This window comes from Gadus macrocephalus, chromosome 19, assembly GCF_031168955.1.
Source record: "Gadus macrocephalus chromosome 19, ASM3116895v1".
Classification (NCBI taxonomy): domain Eukaryota; kingdom Metazoa; phylum Chordata; class Actinopteri; order Gadiformes; family Gadidae; genus Gadus; species Gadus macrocephalus.
Genome location: NC_082400.1, coordinates 3,015,971 through 3,038,110, shown reverse-complemented (window position 1 = coordinate 3,038,110; position 22,140 = coordinate 3,015,971). Strand labels below are relative to the sequence as shown.

At 43.9% G+C, this 22,140-nt stretch overlaps 3 protein-coding genes across 6 annotated transcripts in view; 1 reads left to right on the top strand and 2 right to left on the bottom strand.

Moving 5' to 3' along the window:
* Nucleotides 1–92: 92 nt before the first annotated feature.
* The window catches only part of st6galnac6 (ST6 (alpha-N-acetyl-neuraminyl-2,3-beta-galactosyl-1,3)-N-acetylgalactosaminide alpha-2,6-sialyltransferase 6), a 139,850-nt gene continuing 117,802 nt past the window's right edge, over nucleotides 93–22,140 (bottom strand). Inside the window, exons 2-8 of one of the 4 annotated variants that reach the window (XM_060038282.1) lie at nucleotides 8,410–8,469; nucleotides 5,169–5,247; nucleotides 4,763–4,960; nucleotides 4,070–4,482; nucleotides 3,716–3,823; nucleotides 2,984–3,028; nucleotides 93–1,597 (exon numbers count right to left, since the gene is read on the bottom strand). In XM_060038282.1, coding sequence (XP_059894265.1) covers nucleotides 1,411–1,597; nucleotides 2,984–3,028; nucleotides 3,716–3,823; nucleotides 4,070–4,482; nucleotides 4,763–4,960; nucleotides 5,169–5,192 — 975 coding nt within the window. In that variant the 5' untranslated portion in view covers nucleotides 5,193–5,247; nucleotides 8,410–8,469 and the 3' untranslated portion in view covers nucleotides 93–1,410. Of the gene's footprint in view, nucleotides 1,598–2,983; nucleotides 3,029–3,715; nucleotides 3,824–4,069; nucleotides 4,483–4,762; nucleotides 4,961–5,168; nucleotides 5,248–8,409; nucleotides 8,472–22,140 lie in introns of those variants that run through there. The other 3 variants (XM_060038284.1, XM_060038283.1, XM_060038285.1) reach the window with 3 other exon arrangements.
* Nucleotides 8,773–12,197, bottom strand: st6galnac4 (ST6 (alpha-N-acetyl-neuraminyl-2,3-beta-galactosyl-1,3)-N-acetylgalactosaminide alpha-2,6-sialyltransferase 4). The gene is made up of 5 exons (XM_060038288.1): nucleotides 11,830–12,197; nucleotides 11,572–11,715; nucleotides 10,540–10,949; nucleotides 10,075–10,182; nucleotides 8,773–9,890 (listed from the first exon to the last, which is right to left on the bottom strand). The coding sequence occupies exons 1-5, from the start codon at nucleotides 11,839–11,841 to the stop codon at nucleotides 9,704–9,706; spliced, it is 861 nt and encodes a 286-aa protein (XP_059894271.1). The 5' UTR covers nucleotides 11,842–12,197; the 3' UTR covers nucleotides 8,773–9,703.
* miga2 (mitoguardin 2) lies at nucleotides 12,326–21,476 on the top strand. Its single transcript, XM_060038277.1, has 16 exons — nucleotides 12,326–12,453; nucleotides 13,224–13,553; nucleotides 13,787–14,000; nucleotides 14,290–14,399; nucleotides 14,529–14,649; nucleotides 14,920–15,047; nucleotides 15,932–16,055; nucleotides 16,534–16,640; nucleotides 17,349–17,461; nucleotides 17,563–17,635; nucleotides 18,516–18,602; nucleotides 18,931–19,029; nucleotides 19,137–19,271; nucleotides 19,471–19,524; nucleotides 19,739–19,855; nucleotides 20,541–21,476. The coding sequence occupies exons 2-16, from the start codon at nucleotides 13,458–13,460 to the stop codon at nucleotides 20,733–20,735; spliced, it is 1,773 nt and encodes a 590-aa protein (XP_059894260.1). The 5' UTR covers nucleotides 12,326–12,453; nucleotides 13,224–13,457; the 3' UTR covers nucleotides 20,736–21,476.

Below are 22,140 nucleotides of genomic sequence, written 5' to 3'. Positions count from 1 at the left end.
AGCCATTTTACACAATATCCTATATTATTAATGTTATAGATAACATACAATGCCATTTCTGTAATGAACAAATAGAACATGGACCGAAAATAAAAACTTTTAAATGCACATGCCTGTTTTAATTGATTAACTCTCTTGCTCTCTCTCTCTCTCAAGATGGAAATTGTTGAAATCCATCTTGCACAAAATGTATTTAGAGATATAAGGCATCTTTCAAGTACAATACATTACTACTAGTCTCCCACATACGGACGGACCTCTCAATATTCTCATGTGAATGTAAGCCCTTAACAAAGACCTTTCAATGTCAAATTCTGCATTGTTGCTTTTTGAGTGATTAACCAACTCCTACACGAAGCTTGTCTTATTTCAGTGACCACAGTAGAGGGGTCTGATGTTAGTTTAGTTACATTCAAAATCTTCTGTATCTGTAAGTGTTGGATCAAAGCCAGTGAGGAAAAACTACAATTTATATTATGTTGCATGTTTTTTTAGCATGCAACAGAAATGTTACAAATGAAGGCTTTGTAAACGGGTATTTGAAGACCATGCCGGACTGTTAATATAATATGTGGCTTGTAGTGGATCCAGTCCAAGGGTCCATCCTCAAAACAATTGGATTGTATACGTTGCTTTTTTAGAGTTTGTACAAATACATGAACACCTTTCTGAGCGATAGTTGTCCTACATGGATTAAAAAAGTACCCCCAATCCAAAAGTTACAGATTTTTGAATCACATTTTAAACACAAATACTAAAAGACAAATTCATTATTTGACGAAATTAAAGAATGCATCAATTTGCTTTTTAGTGGTTTCTGGTTGATGGTGTTTGTTTAGGGTGTTTTCTGATTAGGTTTACATTCAACTTAACTTGATTGCGATCGTCGTACACATTGTAGCTTGTACAGTGGAGTTCTGGTCCAAAGTAGTATCTAGCAGTACTGGACAACAACCGAAATATAGTGTGTATACTGCAGGATAGGCCATGTCTGTTAAGCCAATCCCATTATGTAAGGGGTACGCATAAGGTAAACATGACTTATGCTATACCGCTTATACAGTAAGATACTGGGATGTCAAGTTGAACAAAAATAAACATAAAAAAATATATTGTGTTACTATGTACAAAACACAAATGGCTGTCACATTTCACGGAACCTGAATTTCTATATCATTTCAACTGTAAACAATGCTTAAACATTTCATGGTAATTTGTTGCAACAGGAATCAGTGTTTATAAACTAAACCAAAAACATCATCATATATCTCTGCTAAGAGGTCACGCATATTGAAAGGTCATGGAAACAGGTCAGCCTGGCCGAGGGTGAAATTCCAGGTAATAAACGTATAAATAAGCAACACTGTGCAGTCCCAAGCAACACCAAGAGGTGGTCTTCTTCTGGTGGCTTCACCACTTTGGATGTGTGAAGGTGATGTTGTATTGCTTTGCCCAGCGTCCGAACACCTGTTTCTCGGTGATGAAGCGATGGTGGTTGCCTCTGCGGCCCCGTTCGTTCGTTAAGTATGTCACACATTCATCTGGACCCCGTGGCTTGTAGTAGTGGTAGGGCATCTTCTTGGCCCCAATTTTCTTTCTGAAAGAAAAAAACACATGATTGTTTAAACCGTAGACCTATTTATGGATGGGACCCAGGTTGTGGGCTGTTGGTATGCTGCATGGATCTCAGAGCTCATCCATAACAGTTAGATTAAAGGATAAGCCCTACATGTGAGTCTCAGGGCTCTGCGTGTGTAGCCAGTGGGGATGTTAGAGGTACGGGAGGTAGGACCTTTCTACCTGGCTTTGTCTGATAAAAGTTGGATCCCAACAGGCCGTGGATGGCCTGGGGTCCTTATCAGCTGGCAGATGTGTGTTGGTTTGTATGAATGGTGAGCTCCTCATGAGAGGACAGGTAGAGTCAAGTTGAGTAATTGTAATGCTTGCTAGTTTTACATGGCAAACAAGGCATTGAATATTCTTAAAGGATTTGTCCGGTTTGTTGAGACCCCATTTTAATTATCTATGTTGAGATGTAAATCATCCGTGATTCTAGTTTAACTAAACTTCCTCCTTGAATTTGGGCAGTTGGCCATCAATTGACATCCATTATTCCCCAAACAAGCATTTCATTACCCACATAAGTGTATCTTTGGTGTCCCAACCCAGGTTAGCTCAAACAAAGTGCCCAGGCTAGGTAGCTTTCTCCAATACTGCCTGCCTAGTAGCTGCATAATACAGTGGGATAATTCAGAATTCAACAACAATTCAGCAACATTACAACAATTTGCAAGGGTAAGTGTAGAAGGGTTTATCCTTAACAGATTTAAGCAGCCAATTCCTTTAAAACCAAATATAATTTGGCTTATTGGTCAAACATGAATTTCAGAATTTCTTAGCAATTTAATTAGAATATAAATCTTCATTATTTTCTATAATTTGGAAGTGGAGGATAAATGTGCATAAAGTGATGGTAACGTATGGGGTCAGAACAGTCTCATTAATGATGAATGCACAGAGAAGGATTCAAAAATGTATTTTGTGATTTAAATATAAATTACTCGCTTCTCACTAATACATTTCAATGCACACACAAATGGATATCGGTATGTTTAAATGTAAAATAAATCCATAACCAAAAATAAGTTTCACAAACACATTTCAGATCCCAGATGTGCCTTGTTTTAAATAAATGTAATATAAATCCATAAATATATTGATTAAAAAAATATTTGCAATTTTCATCAAAAACATATTTGGATATTACATTTGTATACAAACTGTTAAACTTGAATTAACAAGACGCTTTTCATTTGTGAACTTGTTTGCATTTGTGTGTGAACTGGACTGTATTTATATGTGGATTTTTGAGACTCTCATGACGTCGCTAGATTCACAAATGCATTTTTTTCAACAAGGAACTCTCTGTAGCCAATCAGATGCCTCCCTCGTTTTCAGCCAATCACATGACTGCAGTTCCAACCTTTGAGTCCAGCCTCCGAGCCTCCCGGTTCCCTCGGTCAAATGTCTATGGGAATAATAACATGGGTTTTTTGAATGATCGTACATAACAATCTCTAGGAGGCGAAGAAGTAAAAGCTGCGTCACGTTTTGAGCTACACAATTTTTCCATCTAGTTTCGACTGGGTTTTGGGATTGTCGGTGCTGTTAAAGTAGTAAACGGCACCGACAATGTAAAAAAAACCAGTCACTGCAGTCATGTGATTGGCTGAAAACGAGAGAGGCATCTGATTGGCTACAGAGAGTTCCTTGTTGAAAAAATTGCATTTGTGAATCCAGCCACGTCAGGAGTCTCAAAAATGCACATATAAATACAGACCAGTTCACACACAAATGCAAACAAGTTCACAAATGAAAAGCGTCTTGTAAATTCAAGTTTAACAGTTTGTATATAAATGTAACAACATCCAAATACATTTAGATGAAAATTGCAAATATTTTTTAATTCATATATTTATGGATTTATATTACATTTAGGTACATTTGTGTGTGGATCAGGAATGTGTTTGTGAAACTTATTTTTGTTTATGGATACATTTTATATTTATACATACCGATATCCATTTGTGTGTGCATTGAAATGTATTTGTTAGAAGAGAGTAATTTATGTATAAATCACAAAATACAATTGTGAATCCTTCTCTGTGCATTCATTATTAATTACTGAGATTGTTCAGACCCCATAGTAACTCACCCACAGTGACTGGGCGGCACCATCCCATAGACCTTGATGTTATCACACATCTCGATGGCTAACACCATGGTGAACCAGCCGGTGCTCAGCCACGACTGAGACTTCGCCCTAGAGACAAACCATCATTTGATTTACATATTTTAAGGAAACAGCATCAATTATTCATTAATGATGCGGCAAATAATTATTTGAACATGCTAAAAAAATAATATATATATATTTAAAAAATATATATACAAATAATATCTATCTATAAATTGCTATTATATGGTTATATAATATACATCAAATTTATTTTGAATGTTCAGTTTATCATAACAAAATGTTATTTATGCATAATTTGAAAACCCCAACCTGTCTCGTCCGGTCTCCTTCTGGAACAGGTTATCGAACTTGCGCATCTTGCTGGGCGTGATGGTGAAGAAGGACAGGTTGCCGTGGCTCATGCTCACTCTCTGGATGAGCCGGTACAGCGTCCCCTTGGCGTCCTTCCCGATCTTGGTGGGCGGGCCCCAGAACACGACCACGGGCTCCCCGGCGGTGCGGTTCAGGAACTCGGCGGGCCGGCGGGCCACGCGGAACACGCTGGAGTGCGCCACCACGCGCAGGGTGGTGCGCTGGCCCACGTCGGCCTGGAAGCCCAGGGTGGGCGCGTCGTTCATGCGGATGACACAGTCGCTGGCGTCGATGTCGCGGCCGGCGCGGGCGCCCAGAACGTGGCTGGAGCTGGTGACCAGGGCACAGCTCCGGCAGTGGAGGAGCATGCTCTGGGGAGAAGGGTCCATGGTCAACCGGACTGCACTCATACAGCGCCTTTCTATCCAACAAGTGCTTTACAATATCGCCAAACATTCACCCATTCATGCACACGTTCACACAGCGACGGCGGTGTCCAACATGCAGGGGCGTCGACCAGCTGGTCAGGAGCAGTGAGGGTGAGGTGCATGCTCAGGGACACCTCCATTATCTCCAAACGGCAGAGTTCATTGGGCCGGACGGTGAGCGCATCGTGAAGCATGTGAATAGCTCAGCACAGTATAGGCCCACCTTGTTTCCGTAGACGGGCACATAGCCCTCTTTCCCAGCCCATTTCTTGAGGTCGGTGGTCTTCACTGTGCGGGGTCGGCCCGCCACGTGGATGGAGCCGTAGATGATGTCGTTTGAACTGTTGGAGCTGTAGAGTATGAGGAGCGTGGTGAGGAGAAAGATGGCTCCGAAGATCACCATCTTATGACTCTGTTGCCCCTGTTATGGGGTAGGCAAACAACAACAACAACAACAATCAAACCAGTTTGGTGCATCAAATGCCCTACGGCGGTGATGCAAAGCCATGGGAGTTATGGTGCAGGCTGCCGCTGCTACGGGGAAAGACTTTGGTTTGTTGTTTTCTCAGACCTAAACCAAAAATGTGAAAGGGAATGTTATTATTATTCCCCGGGCCCCTTCCTCTTACCTTTTCTATGAGCCGGGGGGCCATCCTTCCTGGTCCAGATGAGCAGCGGGGGGTCGGCTCGGGGTGATTCTCATCATAACTAAAGTAAAGAACCAAAACAATAACCCTTGCATTTTTAAGAGGTATGGCCAACTGCATGTCTTGTAGGCCTTGACAGGTGTAATCTATGATGAGGAAATGTTTTAATAATCCAACTCTTGGTGCGGAAGGCTGCCCATCCATAAGCAGCCTCCTGCTGCTTCTGAGCAGACGGGGATGGAGAGGGAGGCGATGTGCTGGGGGTCCCGGCACGGCCCAGGGACTGGCCCCTCATCAAGACACACAAGGGCCTGCAGGCTGCAGCGACATGCTGCTTGTGCTACTAAGTTGTATGAGTGACCTGGGCCGGGGGGGGGGAGGACCCAGAGGGGGACTGGGCCATTGGCTCTGCAGTGAGGAGCCTCTCGCCCAAAATATGCCCCTGTTTGCATTTTGATAGACCTACAACCGATCAGTGCAGCTGTCACGTTAAAATTGTACCGGCCTACGTCATCTGTTGTTTACATCTTGACAACCTGCCTGGTAACAGACGACGCGATCGTCTGTTGCCGGGCAGGTTGCAAAAAACATTCGGCTCATGTTTCCAAAAGACGAAATAACATAATACAGATAACGGATCGCTAGATAACACTTGTTTTTACTTTATATTTGTATTGTATTTAATTGTTTAATCGAATAGCAACAGACGACGCGATCGTCTGTTGCCGGGAAACGGGCGATCGCGTCAAATGACGTAGGAAGGTTCTTGAACATTCGCGAACTTTCATGCTCGTTCATTGCAAAGCACTCCTTCATTGAGCGTGACAAGACAAAACACTTATTTTACCATTAACATTCATTGGCGTTGCTAACTTTATATTTTTATTGTATTTAATTGTTTAATCGCATTTATGAATGTTCAAGAACCTTCCTACGTCATTTGACGCGATCGCCCGTTTCCCGGCAACAGATGATCGCGTCGTCTTTTGCTATTCGATTAAACAATTAAATACAATACAAATATAAAGTAAAAACAAGTGTTATCTAGCGAAACAAGCGATCCGTTATCTGTATTATGTTATTTCGTCTTTTGGAAACATGAGCCGAATGTTTTTTGCAACCTGCACGGCAACAGACGATCGCGTCTGGTGTCACGTTAAAATTGTACCGGGGGCGAAAATTGTACCGGCCTACGTCATCGTTTGTTTACATCCTGACAACCTGACAACCTGCCCGGCAACAGACGACGCGATGCAGAAAACATGTTTCCAAACGACGAAATAACATAATACAGATAGCGGATCGCTATCTGTATTATGATAGATAGCGATAACACTTGTTTTTACTTTATATTTGTATTGTATTTAATTGTTTAATCGAAACAATAAAAAAAATTGCCCGCGAAACGGGCGATCGCGTCAAATGACACGTCAAATCACGTAGGAAGGTTCTTGAACATTCTAGACTATGAAACCTGCTTAAAACACTTTACATAAAGTAAAAACAAGTGTTATCTAGCGATCCGTTATCTGTATTATGTTTCAAGAACCCTCCTACGTCATTTGACGCGATCGCCCGTTTTGCGGGCAAAACATTTGTCATTTGACGCGATCGCCCGTTTTGCGGGCAAATTTTTTTATTGTTTCGATTAAACAATTAAATACAATACAAATATAAAGTAAAAACAAGTGTTATCGCTATCTATCATAATACAGATAGCGATCCGCTATCTGTATTATGTTATTTCGTCGTTTGGAAACATGTTTTCTGCATCGCGTCGTCTGTTGCCGGGCAGGTTGTCAGGATGTAAACAAACGATGACGTAGGCCGGTACAATTTTCGCCCCCGGTACAATTTTAACGTGACACCGGTACAATTTTCGCCCCCGGTACAATTTTAACGTGACACAGCCAAAGGTGTGACACATCAGGGTCAGACATCTTGGTTGTTTATGAAAGGGCGCTCCCATAGGGCGCTCTCATAGGGCGCTCTCATAGGGCGCTCTCATAGGGTACCTCCATAGGGCGCTCCCATAGGGCGCTCTCATAGGGCGCTCTCATAGGGTACCTCCATAGGGCGCTCTCATAGGGCGCTCTCATAGGGTACCTCCATAGGGCGCTCTCATAGGGCGCTCTCATAGGGCGCTCTCATAGGGTGCACCAATAGGGGGCGCTCCTCTGAAGTCATTTTATTAAGACTTCCACATTTAAGATTAAGAGTTGTGATGGGCTGACCCGAGCCAGGTCTGCTGCCGTCTGACAGGAAGAGGCCCAACGTCACCTGACCCGCCGGCTGTGACTCAGAACCATCCAGGAGGTCAACTCTGGAAACGGTTTGGTAACTGAGTTACTGTTGGCAGGTGAATGGATGATGTACAGGTATTTGTCTTATCACTGTCAAGGCATCAAGTAGGTCTCTTAGTTCCTTGCTCGAATCTGATTGGTCCGAACAACAACCAACAATTTGAATCCTGGCAAGATTGGATTCTCGCAGGATCGTAATCTCGTGAATCCATCTGCCTTGTGAGATTATGCCATACTCATATGCCAGAGAAAATACAACATGGGCTTGCAGATACGTCTGGTTCCCATGTTAGGAAACACAAGTTTCAAAGGCCACTCTACCTATTGTCCCCCGGCCTTTCAATACAGTAAAATGCTAGTCATTTCTCAAACAGGCTGTGAAAAACAAAAACCTGTTGAGCGATGGATGATGATTGTGGAATAATGGTGTTGGGTAAATAATATTGTATAGGCCAAAAAAGTAGTTTTTAGAAATTGGTATATAAAGGAACAGCTGTAGGCGGGGGTTGTTGATGAATAACAGTGTCAAGATTATCTTGTTCCCTGGCAACCCATCCAAAAAAAATAATTTGCGCAAAGAATCCTGCAAAAAATGTTGCGTGTTGCGCACTTTCTGCGCTCGTCTTGTCCGTGCACCAAAACACGCCCTCGATACGCAGGCTAATATATGAAATGTAACCGAGTCTTCATATAGTCCATAGAACAACATACGTTTGAATGGTTTCCGCATCGGCTTGGTAGATTCCATGTATTATATATCTATCTATCTAAATATTCCGTTATGTAGGCCTATTCCAGCTGTTCATACAGGCCCACCTTTAAACAGCCTATCACAATCGCTCCATCACACAGTTGATTTCGCAAATGATCATTTTTTTTTTACAAATTTTTTGTAATTAGACCTACTGCGAAAGACTTACCCTATTCAGGTTTCATAGGTCCATGATCTGTGGATTATTCACGTCTGATCCGTCTCTCCCATGGTCTCTCCCCCATTTCCTACACCGCAGGGGACTTCTGACGTCATCAACCCCTTCGTCACTGCGGTCTATGTTCCAAGGATTGGATACGGTTTTATTAATATAAATTACTCAATGGTATAGCAAGTGTTTCAGGTTCATGTGTTCCAGTTTTGACAAGTGTTAAAATAATAAATATGTAGCCTTGGAATTAATTTAAACTACGTCATTGTGTGATAAGCGTTTATCATATGGTACAGCCTGTATTTTAATTAACGGTAGCCTACTGCCAATATGATCATTGAGAACAAAAAAAATATTAAATCAGTAGTTACATTTTATTGGATTCCGTGTAATACATTACAGTGTGTAACAATTCAGCCGTGTATGCAATGTTTAAAAAAGAAATACAATCCGAAAATGATAATACATTACAGGCTATATTTTCATAACCTGCATTATAATTGATGAATTCTAACGGTTCCATAGAAGGCACCAAGGAATCATCTCCTTAAGTAAAACAGTAGATAACTCACAAAACAGTTAAAAAAAATATCACAAACTAGGAAACCTGTACTATATAGTGTTATAAAATGGACAGCTCCAGTAGTATAGTGCCTTGGATGATTAAAAAATATAAATCGTTTTTTACCACTGCAAATGGCTGGTATGTTGTTCTATATCATGTATGAAGTGGCAGAGCAATACAGTTACAAACAGACTAAAACAATGGACATTGTAAGAAGGTGCCTCTTGATGATGTCCAGCACATCAACAGTATTGTGTAGTATTTTACTTAACTGAGGCTAAATTCACAGAATAATATCGCCACAGTAGGTAAAGCGCAATTTTTTCTTTGGAGTACGACTTCAACATCAACATCAACAAAAGAAAATCATTAAAAGAATCAGTAGATTCCAGAATCCAGAATTGAAGAAAATGGCTCTGCAGGAGCTAAAGGAGAAAGGCATTCTGGGTAACATGGGGAAATACACTGCAGCAGATCAGAAAGAAGCCCGACAGGGCTCTAATGAAGTGATATATTAGACTACTACGTTATACTATTAGAAAAACCTGATGGTAAACCCTGAAATGATAGGTGCATTCATGTTTTATAACACTATCAAAATTCTCATTTAAGCCTGTTTACCTAGTAACACTTATGCAAATAATGACCAACAGGATGTGTAGACGGTAAACTAGACAACCACAGGGCCCAGGCCCACTGAGGCGGACCCCTCTTTTCCGTCCTGAGCTAGCGGCTCCAGGATGGATGCTTGAAGGTGATTCTGTGGCGCCTGGCCCACTTAGCATAGATGGCCTTCTCGGTGATGAAGCGATGCCCCCCGCGCCGCGCGTGCTCGTGGTATCTGTACATCCTGCACTCAGCCACGTGGCGTCGCTCGAAGTAGTGGTAGGGAACAACACTGTTGTTGTTGCGGCTATCGGAAGGGAGAGGTCTCAGGATTTACATCGCAAGGTCTGCGTACGCATGTTCACTGGACTGGGAGTCAAACCCCCTGCCCATACGATGCCCCACTACACGTGACCCTATAGGAGTTCTCATCTAAGTTGACATGACAGAGTGAAAGGTATTTCAGGACATGCGATTGAAATGATTCTGACCTGCAGTAGTTTTTGTCGACCATCCCATAGACATGGATGCTCTCACACACGTCCATGGCCAGTATCATGGTGAAGAACCCAGTGCTGAGGAACGACCCTGTCTTCATTCTGAGGGAGAACAAACCCAAAGGCTCCTGAAACACTTTTTGGTAGTCAAAATCGTGTCTAAAAATGTATGTATATATGTATGCTGCACACACACACACACACACACACACACACACACACACACACACACACACACACACACACACACACACACACACACACACACACACACACACACACACACACACACACACACACACACACACACCTGACATTTAGTGAGCATTTTATCCAAAGTGTCACAATAGTGTGAGTGCAGACATTCCTTGGGGGGTCCAACCCTTAACCCCGGCAGAACAAATTCCACGATAGACAGGACCACGATAATATCAAGATAAACAGTCTCTCTGGCTTTACCTATTTTTCCCTGTTTCGATTTCAAACACTTGATCGCAATACTGAATCCTCTCTTTGGTGAGGGTGTAGATTCCGAGGCCTTGGTGCTCCCGGGCCGTCTTCAGCAGGGCGTTGAACACGCGCCCCTTGCCGTCTTGCCTCATATGACGCTCAGGACCCCAGAACACGTAGGTGGTGCCCATGGAGCTTCTGAGGAGCTGGTTCTGTTCTCTCAGCAGCAGGGGGACACTTGTGTGCGACACCACCCGCACAGTGGTGCGATTCCCCACGTCCTTCTCGTACCCCCGTGTGGGGGCCGTGTTCATGCGGAACACACAGGCAGCGCGGTCGATCTCCTCTCCGACGCCCGCCCCAAGCATCTGCCCCGAGCTGGACACCAGGGCGCACACGCTGCAGCGCATCTCCAGGAACTAGAGGAGCAGAGGGAGAGAGAGACGAGAGCAGAGGGTATGCTGTGATAACCCTACATCATATAAAGGTCATGCAAAAACCTACAGTATTGATGTAAATATAATATGAATAAAATGAAATAAGAAATCCTTTTTTAATTGTATATTAAACAAGTTGCCACCTATGATGTGCGCACTTTCAAATCTAGGCTGTTTTGCAAGAATAGTGACTGTGGCTGGAGGTTAATGGTCCGAAATCATTGCCTAGAACGGTCAATGTGACCTACAACCATGTTTGTAGTCGGACACCAACAATTATTTGATCTGTAGCCTTCGCACTACACCAGGGGTGCCTGAACTCTTTGAAACAGGATCCACTATAATTGCCAGGTCCCAGTCTACCCAGATATCAAAGTCCAAACAGGGAGCTGTGTTTATTGGCCAACATACGTTGCCAGATTGACAACATATCTGCCAGCCTTTTCTTCTGTTGCGCTGGCATTCACCGTCACAATGCCGCCTGCTTGCTACACACACACTTTACGCACGTGCCCAAATCACCGATGCATGTCGCCAACAGTGGGCGCTGGTCAAATCCAGGTGTGCACATGGGACGGTGGGGTGAGTGAAGGAGAGAGCTCACCTGGTTCCTCCCGGCAGGGTGGACCCGGACGTACCCTCTGAGGCCATTGTTGGGCAGAGAGGCCGGGACATGGGACTGAAGCACATGTCCACCCCACAGTAACAGAAGCAGGCTGAGGCTGACCACACCAACCCAGCAGCTCTTCTAAGGAATCAAATCATAAACCACAATAATCGATTTGGGAGTAACGGACGGGTTTGATTCGTCATTAATCCGACATTTCATCTGATGAAAATGAGTCAGTGAACACATTCTTACCAGATATTTCATATCATAGCTTGTCTCCTATCTTATAGTTTTATGATCATAGCAGACCTCTGATCGGCTGAGTTTCACATCATCAAGAAATTAATCCATGTTCCCCTTTCATGGAACAGCTTATTAGACACTGAAATGTGATTATTATTATTATTAACATATTTATAACTGTTTACATCCACTCCATTAAAATCTCCCGCACATCGCTGACACTGTCAAATACCTCCGTCGGGAAAACATTTTAAATCTGTAGTTCCTAACGGAAAAAAATCATGTTTTTTCTTGTATAACTTCAATAAATTACATCAAGGATGAGGACTATAAAGCAAATGTCACATATGATTCATGTGTAATAATTATTTGCAATAAAAAAATGTGTAAGGACGTTTTAAGTATGTTTCACTAAATATCAGGGGATAGGCGGGGTATTCTGATTTGCTTTGAGTTCTGATTGGAGTTTCGCCTTACTTGCTACTCGCATCTTGAATCTGATTCGACAGAAACAACGTCGCTCTTTTTTTCTGTGTGTTCAGTTGGTCAGCTCAGGGTTCCAGTTCTGCCCCTTGACTCCATGCTGGTATGTGATGTACGTTGACGGCCGAGTGCCCTTCTCTAGAACCAAAGGTAGGAACATGGTTTTGCTTTCTTTAGAAGAGCTTCTCTCTCTGTCTCATGCGATTTATAGTTTCCTAGTTTTATGAATTCCATTGAAAGTGGACCTGTCAATGTCCCATCGACCTCATGTATCTGGCCAGACTAGACCAGACCAGGCTTTGATTTTGACAGATCATACAGAGCTAGCTGTAGCCGACTAGTGATCTGTCAATTAAAGTCCTGACCTGATTGTTGATGGTTGAAAGTTAGAGCATATTATTAGCAAAACAGAATCTAGGCCTTATGTTTTTGGATATTCAACAAATAACCCACATTAAAGCAATTGTCCAGTATGGCCTCAGATGCCTGAGAGGGTAGTGTGAAATAGTTTCCTTTTTATCTTGTTTTCAAGTGTATTCATTAAATTTATTCTGTGGAACTACAGATTTTATAATATATAGGCTATAATATGTTTACTGTGACTTAAACAGTTTTTTGGAATGATGTTAAATTCTCTTAACTTGTAGGCCTGTTGTCTATGCTTCAGGGGCATGGGGATGCAGACTTGCTAAACAAATGCGGACCAGATTGAGTTGATACACAATGCTCTAGTTGTATTTTTGATATTGAACTGTTATTTAAGCTTTTGTAAACATAATTGCATTTGTAGAAGTAAAGTCAATAGTCAATAGTTTTCATGAAGCCGACACATTTGTCAGGAGTCAGAGAGAGAAATAGCAGAAGCATTTGGTATCATCTTATGCAAAGTGTCTGTCTAATGAATGCATTGTATTTTTCAGTTGTTGAGCAGCATGGCACACCATTTAAGGAAATGAACCCACAAGCCCTGTGAGATTTTGGTACAGCAAGGCTTCCACACGCAACAAAGTGACAGAGGAACTGGACCAGTTTAGAACTGGACGTTGACCAGTGTCTGCCAAAACAAGGCCAAGCCAGTAGGGTACACCCACTTTAAGGTGAATGCGAAGGAGGTTTGAAAGGGGGAGTGGCCTGCGGGCAGTTTCCTTCCTGAGATGTCCCTCAGACAGGCCGACGGGATGTCCATTGCCCAGGCGCTGGCCATGACTGTGGCAGAGATCCCTGTCTTCCTCTACTCCACGTTTGGACAGGTAAACTAAACACATTAAACCTGTCCTATCCCTTCAGTATGAGAGCCACCATTTTTAATTCAACATTCAAAACAAATTACATATTTCTTTAGTTTTTACCAATTTCAAACATTGCAAGGGCAATTTATGAAATGTTAACTTGGCATAAACGTCTCAAAGTTTCATATTTCTTGTCAAAACATCCAAACCAGCCAGTGAATTGTTTTGGCCGTGTGGTCCTTTGTGTGTTCCAGTCCATATTCTCCCAGTTGAAGCTGAGTCCCAACCTGAAGAAGGTGCTGTTTGCCACAGCTCTGGGCAGCGTGGCTCTGGCGCTCACCGCCCACCAGATGAAGAGGAGGGGGAGGAAGAGGAAGCAGGTCACGCAGAGCAAAGACGTGCAGAAGAATGGGGCTGGGATGCTTGAGATGCCGATGAGGACGGGCAGAACCTCGTCGCTTAAGAGAGGTGGTCCATCCAAAGAAGATCTAGTTAGGGGCTGGGTAGTGTAGTGGCTTAGGCTGTTTGTTTGACTGCCAGCCCAAAAAATCTCTGCTCATACAGAGGCCGGTGCAGTCACCTCAAACTCTATTCTGGAATACGATTTGAAATTCACACAACAAAATTCACATGTGGGGCTTTGCATCTGATAAATGAAAACTAATTGTCATAGGATTCCTTTCTCAAAAGTTATTCTAACTGTATTTATATATTCAGTTCTTAATAGCTAATAATTCTGTTATTATTTTGGTCTAAGGTCCGTTTCCTGGTCGTCCAAGCCCGAGCATGCGCAGTAATGACACCATGAGTGGAATCTCCTCTCTGGCGCCCAGCAAACACTCAAGCTCCTCCCACAGCCTGGCGTCGGTATGTAGGCTGAACACGTCTTTGATTTATTCATGATCTTCCTTCATATTGGTGGTCTTCTCTTTGCAACCGTTTGTTTGTGTGTGTGTGTGTGTGTGTGTGTGTGTGTGTGTGTGTGTGTGTGTGTAGATGCGGGCCCCTCTCTCTCCAAACCATTCAGTGACCCCGGCGGCGCCGTGGGACGCGGAGCCCGTAGCGGAGGAGACCGGCTCAGCGGAGGACGCCAACGCAGAGAACCTGTACATTATGGGTACTGATCCATACATACACCCCTAGTGTTTACGTTTACTGTATATACATTATGGGTACTGAGATCCATACATACACCCCTAGTGTTTACTGTATGTACATTATGGGTACGCTGCTCCTGTCCTGAACTGTATTAACAACCCTTGTCCCATGTCCAATGCATTTTGATGTAATGTTTTCCTGATCCGAACTTACTTGCCGACCGCTGTACCAGGATTAGAGAGCGCTGGGGCGACGTCCCTGACCCGCTGTCTCTGTGTTTGTCTCCAAGGCATGGAGCTGTTTGAGGAGGCCCTTCAGAAGTGGGAGCTGGCCCTGAACATTCGCCACCACAGCCGCTCCTCCTCCAGTAACAGCCTGGCCCTGCAGGGGGCGGCGGCGTGCGCGGAGGTTCCTTTGGTAACGTCACTGCTCGCTGCGTATCAATACAGGCCCCAATAGGCTGCATTATTTTAACTCTGCTAGTGCACCTAACAGATAGGTGCCCCCTCATACAATATGTAAAGAAGTCTATAGTCTCTTGTGGAGAGGGTGTGGTTGATGGCTGGTTTAATCAGCATCACCTGGCCTGAGTCAGACAAATTAGATGGCAGGTTTAACCTTCCTTCACCGCACACTCATGAGAGTTTGGACATCAGTTTACTCCAAATGCTGCAATAAAGTTCTAAAGCATCAGCCTTTGTCCTGGTGTTGGAGGGGCCCAGTGACGGCCCCTAGGTGGGGTGTGGCCCCGCAGGCACTCTGCTGCTACGTCTTCAGAGGTTATTGACATTCACAGGGAAAAAATTAACCTTTCAGAAAAAAACAGGTTGAGCTGGCAACCACCTGTCATTCAACCTTGGTAGTCATGGAAACCAGGCTCAGGGAAACGGGTGGTTTAACCTCTGGCACCAGGACCCATGGTAGGAGGAAGTAACCCCAGACAGGAAGTGGAAGCCATGGAGTGAGGGTGAGATAAGGCTTGTAGAGACCAGCACAAAGAGTCAGCCAGGTGTAAGACTGGAGATAAGAGGAATCTATGGATTCATTTTGCCATCTGCGTAAAAACGCACCACAACCTTATTTTGAAAAAAATAAAATAAATCTAAACTCTAAGCCTTATTATTCAGAAACCACTCACACAGAACGAAGTTACCAAAAATGGTAATAACCTTTATACTGCGTCAACAGGAGAAGAGCTATTAATGATGCAATACCGTTTTTATCGCAGTATTAATCATGCATTTTACCTATAAATACTGTTGACCAAGTGATGTGTTACTATAAACAAGGTCTTCGTTCAGCTTCAGGCCGAGGCCCGCCACAAAGGCTTTGCAGAGAAGTTGGAGACCCTCCTCCACCGGGCGTACCACCTGCAGGAGGACTTCGGCAGCTCCATCCCTCCAGACAGCCTCCTGGCTGACTTCGGTAGGGACCGTGACGCTTAGATCTCACTCCACTACTACTGAGTTCAGCATGCGGCTGCCACTCCAAGGGCAGTCATGGGGTGCAGGGTGTTTTGGGGGGATTTGCCATCCTTTGTCAGCCTTGTAATCCTTCCATAACGTCAGTGCTGGTCTCTTAAGTTGTTAAATATGTATTTGTTAAAGGTTTCATTAATATCATGTCAAACTTTGAATCAGGTGATCAAAGTAGTAAGTTGCTATGGATAAAGTGTCAAATGACAAATGATATCAAATATCATAATCCAATGTAAGTAATTTGTATTATTGCTGATAGAATAAGCAGCTTTTGGTTTTTTGTACTTTCTCTGATAAGGATAACATGAATCAAAGATCTTGACATCTAACTCATTTTGCCTGATAACTATAACAATCAGCATGTCCATTGAACATTGACATTAAAGTTGTTAATGGATTTGGATGGTTTGTGTTTGGTGTGTCAGAAAGCGAAGGTACCCTGATCCTGCCTCGAATCGAGAGCTCTCAGAGACAGGGTGAGGACGACACCACCACCATCACCTCTGATGACTCCTTCTTCTCGGCCGCAGAGGTTGGTTCTTCCTCATGGAGAACAGGATGTGCTACCTCATGTTGCATATACATTTGACACTTACACTTTACACTTTACTACACCTCATTACTTATTATTACTCATTACTTATTACCACTGTTTTAGGCCCTGTCCACATGGACGAAAACTATATATTTTCCCTGCTTTCCTTGGCAGCGTTTCAGGAATTTCTCCGTAATGAGGAACTCAATGCAAAAACACATCTAGCTGTAGATACGCTGTAGTACATATTCGAGGCCTATATGCTGGTCCTCCACCGAAAAAGAAGAAGACGAGGTGGAGCATGTGCATCAAGCCTGCGCGCTGTAAACAAACAAACAGACAGTCTAGGAGAAGGAAGCAGTTGTTAAACCTTGTAGATTGAGCAGAACAATGAATAAACAGGTAGTAATTCAATTTACCAAGAGGCTGTATTTAAAGCTACAAAAATACTACAAATCAAATAAAACAAAAAATTATTAGACGGAAATCTAACGTTGCCCACCTGGAGGGGGGGCGATTCGCCTCTAGTTCCTCACGAATCCTAACACGAAAACGCAGGGGGCCGTTTTTCTCTTTTTCAACCTGGGACCTGGTTTCAAAAAAGTGTGTTTGCAGGCACCGAAAACGCCAGATCCGTCTGGACGGTCGGCCCAAACGTACCAGACTATTTCTTATAACGATTTACGTTTCTGACCCCTTGTTTAGCTGTTCGATGCCATGTCCCTGGAGGAGGCGTACCAGCCCGTGAAGCAGGCTGCTCTCTATGAAGAGGCGCTGGGTCTAGTGCGGGAGGACAAGGTCATCTTCCGCTCCCTCCGGTACACAGTGGAACACACCGCTCTCTGCTGCTAGGATATGATGCACTGCTGGATGGATCTGAGAATAAGGCCATTCATATGTGTCCTGTTTCCGTGAACAGAACTGAACTACTGGAGTGTTACGGTGACCAAGACTTCCTCGCAAAACTTCATTGTGTGAGGCAAGCATTCCAGGTGAGCGTAGTTTTCATGTCCGGTATGTCATGGTCATGTGCAGTATGTCATGTCCAGTATGTCATGGTCATGTCATGGTCATGTCATGGTCATGTGCAGTATGTCATGGTCATGTCCAGTATGTCATGGTCATGTCATGGTCATGTCATGGTCATGTCATGGTCATGTCCAGTATGTCATGGTCATTTTACAATCCCTACAATCCTATTCTTAGGACTATATATTGGGCCATCGCCATAATACCAAAGCAAACATAATAGTGTGATACAAAATCAATAAAAAGGATGGGTCCAGAGATACGTGGTAGGTGCTGCCTATTTTGTGGAAAAACGCCATCAAAAACACATTTAGAGACTAGCGCTTTACGGGCGAACACACGTTTCCATCCCCTTGTTCAGAGCCAACGTGCCCTGGTGCAGTAGGTAGCACCCTTTACCCTGAGGTCAGTGAGATGGTAGCACCCTTTACCCTGAGGTCAGTGAGATGGTAGCACCCTTTACCCCTGAGGTCAGTGAGATGGTAGCACCCTTTACCCCTGAGGTCAGTGAGATGGTAGCACCCTTCACCCCTGAGGTCAGTGAGATGGTAGCACCCTTTACCCCTGAGGTCAGTGAGATGGTAGCACCCTTCACCCCTGAGGTCAGTGAGATGGTAGCACCCTTTACCCCTGAGGTCAGTGAGATGGTAGCACCCTTTACCCCTGAGGTCAGTAAGATGGTAGCACCCTTTACCCCTGAGGAGAGTGAGATGGTAGCACCCTTCACCCCTGAGGTCAGTGAGATGGTAGCACCCTTCACCCCTGAGGTCAGTGAGATGGTAGCACCCTTCACCCCTGAGGACAGTGAGATGGTAGAACCCGGTTGTTGTTTCTGTTCTCCAGGTTCTTCTATTGGATGGAACTCAACGCACGTTCTTCATGGAGACGGGGAAACAGATGATCGCAGGCCTGATGGTAAAAGCCAACAAGGTAAATCCTGCAAAGAAGGTCCAATAAATTGTATTTGTATAGATCTTAATCAAAGGCACAGTCTCAAAGGGCTTAACAGGCCATATATGTATGACACCCCCTGACCCTACTCCCACAGAGGGATGATCAGGAGTGCAACGGGGGCCATTATTGACTAACATACAGGCTAAACATTTGAGATCCTTTAGTGTAGTAAAGTGCCTATGTCTATGGTGATGGGATGCTGGCTCGGTCCCCGTAAGGAGAGTCCAGACAGCCAGTCTTAAACCCCAAACCGTGCTTCTGTGTGGGATGAACTGGTTGGGCTCTTTTCCCGCTGTTCCGCCAGAGTCCAAAAGGTTTCCTGGAGAGCTACCAGGACATGCTGCTGTACACCCAGAGAGAGGACACGTGGCCCATCACCAAGATGGAGCTGGAGGGCCGAGGGGTGAGCCATGAGCCTTTTGGGGTGTGCCTGCACTTTTTCATGCATCCCCTCTATTTGTTACACTTTCCCTTTCAGTCATCCGTGGGCGTTTCCCTCTTGGTCCGCAGGTGGTGTGCATGAACTTCTTTGACATCGTGCTGGACTTCATCCTGATGGACGCCTTCGAGGACCTGGAGGAGCCGCCGTCCTCTGTGGTGGCCGTGCTGAGGAACCGCTGGCTCTCCGAGAGCTTCAAGGAGACGGTGGGGGTCCGCTGCCCAAAGCTCTTACTACTATGTTCTCAACAAGGCCTTGTACTAAAAGAGTGTGTGTGTGTGTGTGTGTGTGTGTGTGTGTGTGTGTGTGTGTGTGTGTGTGTGTGTGTGTGTGTGTGTGTGTGTGTGTGTGTGTGTGTGTGTGTGTGTGTGTGTGTGTGTGTGTGTGTGTGTGGGATCGTCACAGGCGCTGGCTACCGCTTGCTGGTCCGTCCTCAAAGCCAAGCGGCGGCTACTCATGGTGAGTTACAGACGGCGTTAAGCTCCTCCACGGGGACCTTGGGATGGTTCTATGGGAGTTAGTTCCCTTTGTGGACAAGACGGCGGACACTGATGTGGAAGTGGGTTAGGAATAAGTGGGAATGTGGAGGGAATGTCGTGCAGCACAGATGGAATCCAAAGATATTCCTGCGAAACTCCCGGTGGATGTTTTGATTGGGTTTCTGTGTGCGTAGGTTCCTGACGGCTTCATCTCTCACTTCTACGCCATATCGGAGCACGTGAGCCCGGTCCTCGCCTTCGGGTTCCTGGGGCCGAGGCAGCAGCTCAGAGAAGTGTGCACCATTTTCAAGGTGAGGCGTGATGAACATGAAGCGCAGGGGCACCACGTCGCACATCATGTCCCTCGCCACTTTTGTTGCACATCAACATATCTTCTAAGAAACATTAGTAAATTATTATCTCAAAGGAAGAATGTATCAGCAACAACAATATAGACTAATTGAAAATCTGTCATTTATACACTACTGTTCAAAAGTTTGGGGTCACTTAGAATTGTCCTTATTTATTTATTTATTTTCGGAAAAGCACAGTGTTTTTCAATGAAGATAACATTCAATCAATCGGAAATACTATTTTTACATTGTTAACGTGTTAAATGACTATTCTAGCTGGAAACGGCAGATTTTTAATGGATTATCTGCATAGCTGTAAAGAGGCCCATTTCTAGCAACCATCACTCCTGTTCCAATGGTACAATGTTTAGCTTATTGTTTTCAAAGGATAATTGATGATTAGAAAAACCCTTGTGCAATTATGTTAGCACAGCTGAAAACTGTTGAATAAAAGTGTGAGTTTGGAAAACATGAAATTGTCTGGTTGACCCCAAAATGTTCATGGTCATATATATATAAAAAAAAGTCTCAAAAAAACATTGTTTATTATTGAGATAAATCATCCTGGATCATCTTAACCCTCTCTATCATCATAACCTTAGTGAAACTATTTGTTCTTTTTCCACCACTTTTTGCTCGTCAGCAACAAATTGTGCAGTACCTGAAGGACATGTTTGACCACGACAAGGTGCGCTTTACCTCCGCCCCGTGCCTGGCCCAGGACATCCTGAGCCTCTCCCACCGCCGCAGCGACATCCTGCTGGGGTACCTCGGCATCGACGGCCTCCAGGAGCTCAACGGAGCGCTGCCCGCCACAGACAGCTCCCCAGGGTCCTAGAGCCCGCCCGGTGGGGCCAGTGCACGCTGGGCCGCTACATGTACATAGGACTGAGGCTTTGAGAAGAAAAGAAAGAAATGGACAACAGGCTGCTGTTTGTACAACGTCGTTTTAATCCAAACTGATGCATCCGACTATAGACCAAACCCGTCCCCCGGGTTTGGTTACGGTCATACTGTAATAAAAGAAAGAGCCGTAAAAAAGGTTATAAATAAGAGAACGATGAAGATGAGGAGCCTGGACGTGCTGCACGGTGTCCATGTTTCATCACAAACTGTTTATCAACAAGGAAGTCCCAAAAATCGGTGTTTGATTGATTTAGATTGTATCTGAAACCTCTGATCCTCAGTGGTCACCCTACCCCACTGCCAGAGCACTATTTACATTGCATCAAGTGTATGCTGTATACCCCCCCTGTGTCACAACTGGTGGCTTGTCCGTCACACCTCTAGTTCGATCAGCGACCTGAATGTTATTTAGTATTTATTCCATTTCCCCTTGTGTTTAAGGGACACATTTGTCCGTGGAGAAGTTCTATATTTGTAATAAAGGCTTCGTCCTTGGTAAAAATGTTTTTGATAATTTCCAAGTCAATCAAACTTCAATCATTGATATTTAAACTGATTAACTGTTATAATATATTGCAGCAATGGAAAAACATAAACCAAGTTGTTAAGGAAAATATATGATTGAAATGTTTTTTTTCCATAAAAGAATCACTCACTAACTGATTTTATTCCACCCATATGTCCTGCCTGCTTTTTCTGTGGCCTCTTAACTGTTGGTAAAACGGCCTACACTGAGATTGCGGAGTAAAGAAACATTTTATTGTTACTGTCAGTGGATCAGGTGTTCAACTAGTACTTTTCTCAGACTTTCCAATGTTCTCTGTTCCAATATGTGCTTTGGCAGTAGCATTCCCCAAGTCCCGGCTTAACCTTTTCTTATAGAGAATGGTCATTCTCTTGGGGAGATGGAATTGGTCAGTTCTATAACTCATTTGTAAGTTATGATAATGACAATAGTTAAGTATTCTAGTTACTTTTTAAGTGAGTGGGTACATCATATCTCAGAAGTGCTTGTACATATGTATGTCGTAGTGTGATTCTATTGATTTCGAAAATTTAAAGAATACTTAGAATTACTATTTTCCCACACAATGTATTGCTACTTCCAACGAAAAAATGCTTGTTTACTACCTTGAACCGTTTAGGAGAAAGGTGGCAGATTACAAACAGCCATTTATCTTGGTAGAACTATCACGTCAGCTCGTCAGATGCACAGAACAGGGCATAATAGTGTGAACTAAAAAGACTGATTGGTACCAGAAATGTTATGATACTGAAGGAAAGGATTCCCTAACTGAAGAATACATTGTTGTATTTCGAAAATATCTGGTCAACTT

Coding starts and splice junctions, on each gene's coding strand:
- st6galnac4 (XM_060038288.1), bottom strand. Junction 10,183..10,539: donor ATCGAAACAGGGAAAAATAG/GTAAAGCCAGAG, acceptor GTTCTCCCTCAG/AATGAAGACAGGGTCGTTCC. Junction 9,891..10,074: donor GTCGACAAAAACTACTGCAG/GTCAGAATCATT, acceptor CCCTTCCGATAG/CCGCAACAACAACAGTGTTG.
- miga2 (XM_060038277.1), top strand. CDS start 13,458: ATGTCCCTCAGACAGGCCGACGGGATGTCCATTGCCCAGGCGCTGGCC. Junction 13,554..13,786: donor TCTACTCCACGTTTGGACAG/GTAAACTAAACA, acceptor TGTGTGTTCCAG/TCCATATTCTCCCAGTTGAA. Junction 19,525..19,738: donor CCAAGCGGCGGCTACTCATG/GTGAGTTACAGA, acceptor CTGTGTGCGTAG/GTTCCTGACGGCTTCATCTC.